The 13569-nt window shown below is 45.2% G+C and overlaps 1 protein-coding gene across 1 annotated transcript in view; it reads left to right on the forward strand.

Annotated features, from left to right (window-relative positions):
• Positions 1–13569, forward strand: part of DRC11 (dynein regulatory complex subunit 11) — a 160140-nt gene that overhangs the window by 119292 nt on the left and 27279 nt on the right. Inside the window, exons 14-15 of the mRNA XM_025886596.2 lie at positions 1326–1433; positions 4523–4722. Coding sequence (XP_025742381.1) covers positions 1326–1433; positions 4523–4722 — 308 coding nt within the window. The remainder of the gene's footprint in view (positions 1–1325; positions 1434–4522; positions 4723–13569) is intronic.

A 13569-nucleotide genomic window follows, 5' to 3' on the forward strand; every position in this document is an offset into this window, starting at 1 on the left:
TAATATAATCTGTTAGGTCCTAGAAAATATGGTGCATCTGGGTATTAATATGGATTTATTTAAGTAGGAAAATTGGGGTCACTTTCAGATCACCTCTAATGTCATGTTTACAGCAATAAGTACTGGATTTAATGGAGGCTACAGGATCTCTTCCTGCTCTAGTGAAGGCGAAATTAACCACTCTCCTATTTATTACCTGCTCATTAAAAAGCTCAGGGATCAGAAGCTGCAATGGAAGTTTTCACTATCACCCATTCTCCCCACCAATACCCATTGTCCTTGCCAAGGACTTTTCTTTTTTTTTTCATGTGGGAGCTTTGAAAGCCTGCCCTCCACAACAAAACAGCCTCAGCATTATCTGGTCTTTAATTCTAATTTTCTTAGCATTTGAAAATGCTTTAAAGCTTTTCTTAATTCACATACATGTAAGCTCATTCTATTGGACATATGTATAGAACATCAAAAGCTCTGCAAGATCCATACTTCTTATAGAAAGAAAAAGCCAGAAAAAAAAATTATCAAGACACTGTGACTCATGCATTGAATATTTTTCCTTCAGATTCAGGTACAAATCAAGAGAGAACTGTATGAGCATATAAAGGTCCCTCCTCATGACAAATGGAGACAGGCAAACTAATTTTCTTGGTGACCTTATCTAAATTAGTTAGAAAATAACACTTCAGATTTATGACGAGTTACAATTAAGACCTTTGATGCCTTCTAATTAAACCTGTAAAGATTTATTTCTGTATTATTCCTTTGGTAATCCTTTGAAAATGATAAAAATGTAAATGAATATTACCTGCAAAAGGAGATGTTTCTATTTATCCTAAATTAGACTCATATCCTTCCTTTCAAATGATTGCATTTTAGGTTCAGATTTACACTGCTCCAATACAAATTCCACATTGATCTTAAATAATTTATTTTTAAAGTTTATGCCAATGTTAAGCATAACTGCTTGGAATATAAATATAAATTAAATAAAGCCTACCATATTTTAGTCTACTTTGTATGTCCTTCATTTTCGAACTTAGTTCTACTTCAAGTATTCAAAGGTTATTTTTAGAAATCCAAGGAGGTTAGCGTCCTACTCAACAGAATGCCCCGTTACTACAGGGGGGTAGCGGCGCTTTCATGACCAGACGGGTTTTCTCAAGCCTTTATCGGAGAGAAGATGTGTTCTCCATGACTCCCTGCAACACCATTCTATTTGCTCAGAAATGTTGACTATGTGTTCTGTGTTAGTTTTGCAGGTGCCAAGATCATGCAGCTCAGACCAACACAGTCTCCCATTTACTTATCCTCTGTTTCTGTTCCTCCAGGAGAGTACAGTTACCTGGGCACCACGCTTCGCCAGGTATCCATAGAACCCATGCCTTCCCTCCTGGATGTCAGACAGCTCATCGCCCTGTACGGGATCTTGCCACTAGGTAAAGTTTCCACACCCTGTTGCACGTTTCCTAGAAGCAGGGGTGCACTGCTTGGTGCCTTTGGCAGCATCTTCCTGGTTGAAATCTTTGTGCTGATCATTTTGAGTGAGGGTAGTTCTAGTGCAACTGTGCATCCCGGAGAGCACAGGAAGGTGCTAGCCGGGGAGCACGTCCACACCATTTCTGAGTGCCTGCTTAACATTCTGGGCTGAAAGTCCTGTCAGCAATCATCTGGAGAGATAATAACCAAAGCAAGCACCTGCAATTAAAATTAATCAAATTAGACAAAGGGCTAATGTTAGGCTTGCCTTTTATACACAGGCTTCTGTTACTGGGTCCTTAACAAAGCCGGCCTTTCATGAATCAGTGAAAGTGTATTTCATGAATCTAAAGGATCAAGGCTCTGCTGGTTTTCACTGACGTCCACTCTAACTGCTAAATAAGATTCCATCATGATTGTTCAGACCAGTGGACCAGAGTTCTGCGATGCAGGTGCAGGAAGGGTGGCTCTCTGATGCTCTCCTTCACACTTATCATTTTAATAACCTTTTTATGTGTATGACCTGAGTCATCTGGGGCAGCCAGGCCTGGCTCTGATGACAATTCTGAAATAGAAATCATGTTTTATTTGTTTAACTGGCTTTAAAATAATATGGGAATAGTTTGGGCACTTATAATATTGTTCTCCTTTGACTTAGACCTATTGGCAAGAAGTGGTTCGTTCCTCTTTTGATTTAATGTCAGAAGTAGTAAAGTGGAATTGGGGGTCAACATAAATTTTATATATACAAAGTTTATATCATAAATAACTACATGATACTTCTGGGGTCAACCAAATAGATATGCAATATTTATGATATGCCCATGCAAAATAAAATAAAATCACAGTGAGATGGAAAAACAGTAGAGCAGAGAGCACCAAGACCCAGCATGTTGTTAACAGAACTCCTAAGACATCATTGAAGGGGGCAGTATGTTTGATCTTGGCTCAAGGATACAAAACAATGGATATTGTTTCCAAGCGGCCTTGAAAACGTCAGAAGAAGGAAGCAACCCACCTGAATCCTCCTCATGTCAATGAGGAACCCGAAGTCCCTACGGGCTGCTGACCTGCCCAGGTCCCAGAGCCAGCAGGGCTTTCTTCTGGGGACTGATGTGTGTGTTTGCAAGGCAAAAACCGGCCAGACAGATGAGAACATTCACAGATCTGCCTTTGGGTGCTTCCTTTAAATTTCATAGGTCTAAAATTGTATCCAGTGGCAACACGGAATGTGTTTGCTGGCCCTGTGTCCAAGTCACCACTGCCAGGACCAGTCAACCCAGCCACTCTGCAGAGGGCCCTGAGGACACGCCGTGAGGCCACTCTGCACCGTGTCCAGGCAACACAAGCACCCGCTGGCCTCCAGAGCCCCAAGAGCCTCAGCCCGGGCTCCCAGGACGAGGTGTGAGCTTTCCAAGCCCCCTGGGCAGATATGAGAGAACCAGGACACATCTGGTCAGCGTTCACCCATTCACCCTCCCAGAAATATGACTGCCCCCCAGAACGTGGAGGGAGAAAAGGGAGGAGGGCGCTCGGCCAGCAACTTTGGCACATCTGCAACCCTCTGCCACCTCCCAGGGACCCCTACAGCTGGCCTCGGTCTCCCTCCCCAGCCCCTTGCTGTCCCCTGTTACATTGCTAGCAAGAATTATCTGCCACTCCCCGGCACCTTCCTGACGTCCCACTGCAGGCCCGCAGTCACTGTGCCCCACCGCCCGGCATCTTCTCAAGGGTCCCTGTCTCTACACGTCCCAGTTCTGCTCCTTCAGGGACAGCTCAGGTTCCACCCTCTCCCGGAAGTCGGGCCTGAGCTCCCCCACTAACCCCCCCCCCACTTTTCTGAACCCTCTGTGGCTCGCACGGGGTCAGCACAATTTGCTTCCCGTTCTGGTCACGTCCACTCAGGTTCAGCTCCCGTCCTGGCCATAAACTCTGTACAGCAAGTCCTGACTCTTCCCCACCAGCCCCCAGCCAGGGCCATGAACTGAGCAGCCCCCAATACCAGGGGCTGAACAGACCACCTGGTGAATGGCGTCTGTCTCCGATCGTGAGCAACAGAATCTCCTTTATCATATTACGTTACCGTACCCCTCGCTGACCACAGATAAAGCACACCTGTGTCACTGCATTTTAAACAGAACTTGCTCAAAACTGGCTTCCAAGTTTGTTAGGTAACCATAAAAATTGTTCTTGATTATCTGGTAAATTCCCTATATCTTTTCAGTTACACAAGAAAAAAAAGAGAGAAAGGCACAATAATAATCTTATTATGGATATATTCACATCTGATCAAAAAGTGCCCAGCCGCTGCCCCAAGCAAAGCCACATGATAGTAGATGTTTTGATCACAGCACTTTCCAGGATTTCATTTCATAATTACCTCATGCCAACATGCGCTCCGTGTGTGTTCAGGACGACAGAAGATGCTCGAGCCCGAGTCCCGCTCTGGCCCGGAGGAGATGGGCAGTGTGGCCGGCCTCTGAGTGCCTGCGTAGTAACTCAAGGCACTTCATCAATGGGTTCCAAACCGGGGCAGACCGAGGAAGTCCGGCTACTTACACCTGGCTCTTACTTCTCCCCTTTCCCTCCTGAGAACCACTAATGAACATTCCCAGCCCCCTTACGGGCTGCGGCTGCATGTCCACATTCCTTTTCCTAAGCTTTCAAAGAACATAATGCCACACAACAAGCAGAGAAACCCACCCCCCCCCACCCTAGAAAAAATGCCAGAGGTAAGTTATTGCAGGAATGTTCTTTAGAATTATGAGTGTGGGGGAAATTCTAGGGTGAGGTGTAGCAGGGAAAGCCACGTACAGAATAAGCAAGGAGATCCTGGCGGCCCCCACCTCGAGCCCTGACATACAAATCAAAGGTGTCACAGGCCAACTGAGACGGGGGATGTGCCTCCGGTTAGAAATGCTTTGGACGCATTCGTTACTGTTGCAGAAACCGGGGTCACACACTGGAGGAACAGCCTTGAGGGATCCTCGTCTCAGAGCCGCTGAGCTTCTCTGCAGGATTTTAGAGCCTTTGCCTCTGCCTTTTGTAGGTTCTGCAACGGTGCACGAGAAGGCTCCTTTGGTGAAATCCCTGCTGCTGGCAGGGCCATCGGGGGTAGGGAAGAAAATGCTGGTCCACGCCATCTGCACCGAAACGGGAGCCAACCTCTTCAACTTGTCGGCAGCTAACATTGCGGGGAAGTACCCTGGCAAAAATGGCTTGCAAATGATGCTGCATGTGGTCATCAAGGTATTTGTTGCCTTTCTTGGTTCCCAGTACCCCTCCCTCGTTCAAATTACATGTTCAAATCCTGCCGTTAGTTTCCCACGAACACAGACCCTAGCAGATGATTTCCTTAGGCTGATGCACCCATCTCTCTTAAACTCCCCCATCGCATCCTGCTATAAATCACTTCATCCTTGCATCTAGCCGAGCATCCAACAGGTAGAAACAGCTCTTTTCTTTGCATAAACAACCCTTACTGTCCCATCCAGATCAACCTCCTCCCACCGCAGGTATCCTTCCTGAAATGTCCCCACGTGTCACTGAAATCGAAAACCACAATTTCTATCTCCAGCCCACCTTCCTTCAATAAGGCATCAGCCTCTTGCATTTTGGATACTCTTTCACACATGGCGTGAGTTACCAAGGTATGGTTCCTTGGGCACATTTGCGCCTCACACAGGTGATACCAAAAGGCTGCGGGAAGCTAAACTGACCACAGGGGAGTAAATGCTCCGTGATATCTGGGCTGAAGAATAGGAAATCCTAAAAGATCCATACACTACCCAGCCCCAGGACAAGTTCTTCACCTCCCTGCATCTCTATCTTATGCCACCAAAATGAAACAGACCAAATGATACTGTCAGCCCTAAAAGCAATGATTCTCTGATATCATTTAGATATGGGTGATGATGGCTACAGACAGGTGTTTACAGGTAGGTAGGTAGGTAGATGACAGATAGGGACACAATATGCATATAGACACAAAAGGATTAGCAAGTTTTCAAGCATTTTATTACAGAATATTTATATTTAATATTAAAACTTGACAGGATTCAATTTTTATTTCATTGAGTACCTCAAGGTTGTCTTCACGCTGTTCAATTCACTTTTAGTTGCTAGAATGCCAGATAAGCCAGCTTTTACTGCATGAAGATGCCCACCTAGCAAGGAGTCCCCCACACCTGGGGCAAGGTGTCAGTTCTCAGGGGCTCTGAGTCATGGTTATATGTGAGCAGTTGCCCGTAGGAACGGTTTCTTTTCCACATCATGTTGACAGTCAGAGTGAGGACATGACAGCAATGGGATTTTGTTCTCTTGGTCACATGGTCTCCACCACCGTGGTGGGTTGGGACATTTCCCACTCTCCTTTCCTCCACGGCTTGTCCTGCAGGAACCCGTGGAAATAGAAGTTTGAAGAGCTGGGAGGTGGGAGGGGAGGAAGGTGTTTGGGGAGCAAAGACCATTAAGCTGTTTAATAGGGTGCCTCTCCTCCTATGGACCAGCCGTGTCACCTCTTTGTGGTGTTATGTTGAATCTTCTCAGCGGCCCCGTGAAGAGTCCATACTCATCCCATTTACAGATAGAGACACTGGGGCTCTGAGAGATTCAGTAACTTGCCCGAGGCCACCGAGACCACGTGGCTGAGCTGGGGTTCAAACCTAGGTCCTTCTCTTCTTTGCCCTCCTGCACTATTTTTATTAAGGTAAAAATTATATATGGTGAAATGCACAGATCTTAAGGATACATTTTAAGTGCAAGCTTTGAAAAATGTCCACAATTGTGTTGTCGCCATTTTCACGGGTCTTTTGGTCCTCGTATAACTTCTTTAAAATAACTGTTCAAGTCATTTGCCTACTTTTCACTGCATGGTGGGCCTTGTGATTTGCAAGAATTCTTCATATGTTCTGGATACAAGTTCTTTGCCAGACATACATATTGCAAATATTGTCTCCCGTTCTGTGACTTGCTTGTTCATTTTCTAATTTTTTAGTCATTTACTTGTCCTATCACTGCCACAGGGTGTTGAAACCTCCCACCATTATCATGGAATTCTGTATTTCTCCCTTTCGTTCTGTCGGCTTGTGCCTCACAGATGTTGAAGCGCTGTTAGGAGATGTGTCCACATTTCGGATTGGTGTGACCTCCTGTTTGGTTATTTTATCATTATGATATGTCCCTTTTTGTCTCTGGCAATACTCCTTGTCCTGAGGTTTATCTCACCTGATGCTAATAGAACCACATCAGCTTTCTTGATAACTCTTTTATTTTCTATGTCTTTAGAGTTAAAGTGCATTTCTTGTGAGCAGCACGTAGTTGAGTCTTGCTTTCTTATTCACCCTGACAGCATATGTGGAGCCTTTAGTTTACACTAAATGCGGTTATTCATCTGGTTGTGTTAGGTCCACCATTTTGCTGTTGGTTCTCCATTGTCCCATCTCTTCTTTTATTCTTCTGTTTATCCTTTCCTATCTTCTCTTGGGTTAACTCAGTATTTTTTATTACTCTATTTGGATTCTTTTATTGTCTCTTAAGCAGTGCCTCTTTCTTATTTTGCAGTGATTGCTCTACGGATTACAACAGTCATTTTTGACTTAGCACAGTGTATGCAGAGTTCATATTGTAGGATTTTCCATAAAATGTGAGAACAATACAATCCATTTGTTATCCTGTGTCCTTTATGTTTTTATCATACATTTTACATCTAGAAATGTTATAAACGCCACAATTGAGTGGCATTATTTTTACATTATTTGTATTAAATAGTCACGTGTCTTTTAAAGAAATTATGTTGGGGGGATTTAGCATTTTGCACCCTTTCACATATTTATTCTTTTCAGTGATCTCCGTTCCCTTCCACCAATCCAAGTTCCCACCTGGTATCATTTCCCTTTTAGCTGAAGGACTTCTTCGGCATTTTTTTCAGTGCAGGTCTGGTGGCAACAAATATTTTTTAGCTTTCATCTGATTTATTTTTAAATGCCCTTATAGCACCTCCACTTTTGAAGGTCTATTTCGCTGGATATAGAATTCTGGGTTACATTTTCCTTTCAGCGCTTTAAAGATGTACTTCCATCATCTTCTTACCTCCAAATTTCTGATAAAAAGTTATCAGAAAATCGAACTGTTGATCTTGTATATCATATGTTATTATTCTCCGAATGCTCGTAAGTATTTTTCTTTATTTTGGTTGACTATAGCTTGACTATGATGTGCTGGCAGTTTTTGTTTTTTCTCTGGACTTAAACTTGTGGCTCACTGTGATCATTGAACCCATAAATACATGTTTCATACCAAATTTTGGAAATTTTGGCCACTGTTTCCTCAAATATTCTTTCTGCCCCATGCTCTCTCTGCTCTAATCACATGTATATTTGACTGCTTGATATTGTTCCACGAGTCACTCAGGTCTTGTTCTCTCTAGTTAGCACTTCGGATAGTTACTATTAGTCTGTACTCAAGTTTACCTACCTTTTCTTCTACCATTGCCAATCTGCTATTAAGCTTATCGCGTGGATTTTTTTTTTTTTTTGGTATTTCTGACATTTTGTTTTTCAGTTATAGAATTTAACTTTGCTTATTTTTATAGATTTTTATTTCTGTCTTGCAATTCTCCATCTGTCCATTCAATATGACTATCTTTTCCTTTAAGTCAACTTAAGAGTTGCTTTACCGTTCTTGTCTGCAATTCCAACATTGGGTCATCTTGGAGTTGGTTTCTATTTGAATTCCGTCCTTGACCGTGTATCGATTTTCCTGTTTCTTCATATCGTTAATAATTGCTATTTGCATATTAGACATTGTGGGTGATATGTTATTGATACTCTGGGCATGCTGGGCTTTGTTCTGACAGGCAGTTAAATTACTGGCTGATCAGCTTGAGCTTGCAAAGGTTTTGTTTGCCATTTTGTTATTGCGCGTCTATTTTGATTTTGCCCTTAGTCTAAGGTGCCCTTAGTCTAAGTCTCTGAGGCCTAGAACATCATCTTCACTTTAATGAACCTTAAATGGAAAGCCTGAGGTATTTAACAAGCACCTTTAACTTGGCAAAGACTAAGGTGTGTGCTTAGTTCTTCTGATTTTCCAACTGTTGCTCTCCACTGAGCTTCTCAGAATCTTCCAGCGTGCAAGCACATTTCTGAGGCTAGCCAAGGATTTGAACCCGAGTTGGAATTTAAAGCCCAGCAGCCTGGCTTGTGGCCTCATGTGCTTACCCACCAGGCTCTAAGGACTAAGTGCTTCAGAGGAAAAGTAAAAGAAACCTATCCTCTTGCCTCCTCCGCCTACCCCGAAATAAAACCCTAAATACATTCATTCTAAATACCTAATTTTGTTGACATTGTCAAGTAACAGACAGGAGCACATAAATATTAAACTATTGGCATTTCATAAGCATCCATATATACCAGATCCTGTTCTAGCACTTCTCTATGTATTAACTCATTCAACAACAACTGTAGGAGGGAAGCACTGTCATTATCCCCGTTTTACTGATGAGAAAACCCTGGTCAGCATTGCTGCAACGTGAGCCCGCACAGTCTGGGTCCTGAGCCGCCAGGTGTAATCACTGCATTATTCTGCCTCTCACTGAAGTACGGCTAAAGTGAGCCTCTTCTCCCTCCTACCAAATGGCTCACTTGCTCCTGGTATGACCCTAGGACAGAGCCAGTGGCATGATCCTGATGTGCTCTCTCTCAAGAAGTTATTGTTTCTGCTGCCGAGAGGTTATCTTGATATCAAGTGAGCTATCTTTGCATTTGTTAGAATCATTCCATTCTAACATCACGTAGGCCCCAAAATGCCGAACGTCACATTTTCAAAACGTGGAAGAGTGTGTTTATCTAACGAGGCCACTCCATGTCAGAGAGCCTGACACATACCTCGTTAAGTGTCACCTTTACCATGTATATAACAGATGAATGAAAGACGCAAAGGTCTCAGGAGTGGGCATCGTTCAATTAAAAATCACGATCACTGAGGCCACTGTGTCCTGGCATGATTGATAGAGCAGCTATCTGCCCCGCAAAGAGGTATTTGCTTTTAATTAACCAAAGAAAAGTGGGAAATTATGCCTGGGCCGGAAAATCAAGGGCAGGAAGCCATGGTGCATTCCTGTGTTACGTGAGCCGTGGAGTGGGTTGCGGCAGGCACGCGGCAGAATATGGATCTTCGGCGTTTGCAGGAGAAGGTGAACTATAACAGAAGGGCCTGTTACTCATCACGTCTCCTTGTAAAGAATTCCTATCCCTGAATTAATCTCTGGGAAGTCAAGAATGCAACTCTTAGGAAACCGCTCCTAAGCACACTCCTGGTTGGTGGCACTCAGAGCTTCACCCAGCCCACTCTGCACGTGGGAAAACAGTGGGGAAACACACCTCCGATTTGTTTTCATGGGCACAAATTCCAGTCCATTTTGTGATCATTATTTTTGGTGGGTTCCTTTGTTTTGCACACAATAATGCTAATACATTAACAGCTTGGAGAAGGGAGTTCCTTGAAGAAATGAGTTTACTGTACAAGTAAGCAACTGTTATCTAAAATTCCCTCTTACGCCAAAGCTATATGTGGAAAAGAATACACATCTATTTAGTGGGGAAATATTAGAAATATATCTAACAATTAAGAAATGTGATAATTGATTACTATTTAATACATATTGTGCAGACAAAAGAAGTTATCAAGGCACCTGGGTGGCACCGCCCGTTAAGCCTCCGACTCTTGGTTTCAGCTCAGGTCATAATTTCAGGGTTGTGAGATCGAGCCCCACATTGGGTTCCACACTCAGCATGGACTCTGCTTAAGATTCACTCTCCCTCTCCCTCTGCCCCTCTCCCCCCTGCAGTCTTAGTCTCTCTCTAAAATAAATGAATACATCTTAAAAAAAAAAAAAAAAAGAAGAAGAAGAAGAAGATGAAGAACCTATCAAGGCAAGGCACCAGCCTCCTCGAGTCTTCATACTGGTAAATCGGGATAGAAAAGCAGGAAGGACTCTCCTCTGGCCTGGAATCTGGCACATGCAAAGGGGTTTTACACACACTTTCCTTTTTAACTGCACCAATCCCCAGTGAGGCAGGAATTAAAGTCTCCATTTTGCAGACAAGAAAAGTGAGGCTCAGAGTGCCTAATTTGACTAAAACTGCAGAAGAACATGGCTCCCGATGGGCCGCTGAGGGAGGGAAGCCTCCGTCGTGCCCAGCCTGTGGCTGCCGTGCCCTCACGGTGACCCAAGGGCAAGGGCATTTCTGGGTCAGTGTCAGCTGGGGACACTTCAGCATGAGAAGGTGAGGAGCTGGAAGCTATCGCATGCTGTTGGCACCCCAGCGGGTTTCCACGACTTCCGGGTTCCCCCTTGTCCAGGATCCCTTTCTCCTGAGCCTCCAGTCCTCCCAGGAGAAGGCCGAGGGGAGGCCAGGAGAGCCAGGGAGGCAGATCAGGCAGAGAACTCCTTGTCTCGTGCTCCAGGTCTTGGGAGAGATGTTTCCTCCTCCCTGTGGTCCTTGAGTCCTCCCTCTCCTCCAGTGAGGGCCAGACTTGGAGGGAGGCCACCGCCAACAGCCAGCGGCAGCGAATCCAGGCCATGTGGCCCACACCGGCCTGCATGTCTGGACAAAAAGAAGCCAGGATGCTGTTCATGCCTTGGCACCACCCACCAGGGGCTCCTCGTTGGGCTCTCAGCCAACAGCCTGTGGCTGCATGCCAAGGGCTCTTGCCCAGATGTGCTGGTATAAACAGCTGGTCCAGGAGTCGGGTGATGGAGAGCCCAGCCAATCATGTTGCTATAGCTCATGGAAACTTACACTCCTGGTTAGTAACCCAAACAAAGACATTGTTGCTGTTTGTGGATGGTTTTTTTTTTCAAACACACAGATATGTAATAAATGTAATAACTATGGGAATCACCTTCGCAAGGTGGAATTCAATCAGGAGAAAGCAAACACCTACTACACCTGACCCCAAAACCCAGAGATATACTCCCTTGAAAGAAGGGGAGGAGGGAGAGAGGGGAGGGGAGAGGACAGAAGCGGAATTTAGGAGCTCTGGTACAGCTCCAGGGATGAAAATAAAAGAAGGATGGGGCCGGTGACCCTAAGTCCTGAATGGGTCTGCCGTCAGAGGCCAGGTCACCTTTCACTGCAGCATGGAGATGGTTTGGGGTTGAGGAAGGGAGTGCACATGGACATCAGAACCCTTTTTTTTTTTTTTTTTTTAGTGTGGACTTTACATTCTAAAACAGTTTTAGGTTCACAGGAAAACTGAGCTAAAGCTACAGAGTGTCTCCACATCCCCACGGAAGGCTGAGTGGACTCCGCAGGGAGGGAGGGCCCCAGACCGTGGACGCCCCAAGCGTTGTCTGTCACTAAGGATGTGCAGGCATTCTGTGTGTTGTGAATCACCGTAAATCTCGTGTCCATCTGCTCTTGTTCCGTGGAAGGCTCAGGGGGATGGGCTAGGACCAGGGTCAATCCACAGGTATTAAAGGATTGTTAACCAATTTGGAAACACCTAAAGCAGGGAAGGCCTTGGATGTGGCTAGGATGTGCCATGGGAAGTTGAGGAGAGCCATGCACATAGGCGTTAACCCCTGTGCTGCTCAAAGTCAGCTCAGTCAGTGCAGTTTGGCATGAAGCCATTAGCCCTGGTATGGCTGGGAGTGAGCCGAGGAGGAGAAGGGGTTCCAAAGGGAAGCCCAGGTGATTTGTAAGCCTAATGCCTACCAGCATTCAGACACCCTCCCCTTGAATACAGCCCGATAATTAGCAATAACATCAATGTGTTCCCGTGGCTAGCGCTGACCCAACTCCCCTCACGGTATCTGCCACAGTCTGCCAACTGGACCTGTATCTTGGCTCCTTCCTGGTCCTCTCCTCTGCCTTAGTTTACCTTCCTTTCCATACAGGGTCAGCCCAGCCGGGCTCCTGACCCTTTAGTACACCTCTGCAATTCTTTTGAGCATCATTTATGGTTTTTCCCAGCTAACACCCAGTGAGGACTTGAAGTAATTTCTGCAATCTCATAAAAGGTAATGCAAGGAAATTGAAATTTTAAGTATTTTTAAATAGTGGAAATACAGAACAAAATGTGGTCATGTTTTAAGTACTTAAACAGAATCCAAGTGAGTCCAGTCTGGGAACATGAGCCTCCCCTCTCCCTGAGTAACCCACACCTCTCCAACTCCTCCCCAGCATGGCAGCAACTCACTGGTGGCTGGCTCCCTGTGCCCAGCAACTCCCATTCAGACACAGAAACTACACACTCTATGCAGGCAGGGACCTTGTCTCTCAGTCCCCAGACCCTCCTGTCTCCCACCACTGAGCTTGATATATCACAGCTTGATCACACCACAGCAAATGGATGGTAGGTGGGTGGATGGATGGATGGATGGATAGATGAAAGGAAGGATGGGTGGGTGGGTGGGTGGGTAAGTAGATGAGTGGATGGGGTGGATTGACGGATGGATAGACAAAGGAAAGAAGGGTAAACAGATGGAAGGATGGGTGGGTAGATGGAAGGGAAGATAGAAGGAAAGAAGGAAAGGTGGGTGGGTAGGTGGCTGGATAGATCGATAATGGGTACATGGATGGATGGTGGATGGATGGATAAATGGATGGTAGGTGGATGGATGGATGGATGGATAGATGGATGGTAGGTGGGTGGATGGATGGATGGATGGATGGATGGGTGGATGGATGGTGGGTGGATGGATGGATGGGTGGATGGTGGGTGGATGGATAGATGGTTGGATGCATGAGTGGGGGGTTCTTTTCTGTTTGGTAAACTGAGACTCAACCATTAGGCGGGAAAAATAGCTGATTTTTCATCAGGTTCTCTAAGGCAAGCAAAACAGGACCTCTTCAGAGAGAACTTCCAAAGCTTCCAGGAGTCATTTGGGCAAACCATAGTAATCCAAGCATGCCAGATACATTTTTCACCAGGGAGCCATCATAATGTAACCCAGGAGAATCTCATTCTGATGGTGACAGCATTTCTTTAGAGATTACAAAAATCAAAGCCATCAAACTCACATGGAAGGAGAAGTCTTTAATTGTTTGATAGAGCTCCCCAGAATTTGGGGGAAAAAAAAAACACTTGTTG

Source organism: Callorhinus ursinus, unplaced genomic scaffold (genome assembly GCF_003265705.2).
Source record: "Callorhinus ursinus isolate GAN/ISIS: 27379988/994484 unplaced genomic scaffold, GSC_fseal_2.0 scaffold2, whole genome shotgun sequence".
NCBI classification, from domain to species: Eukaryota; Metazoa; Chordata; class Mammalia; order Carnivora; family Otariidae; genus Callorhinus; species Callorhinus ursinus.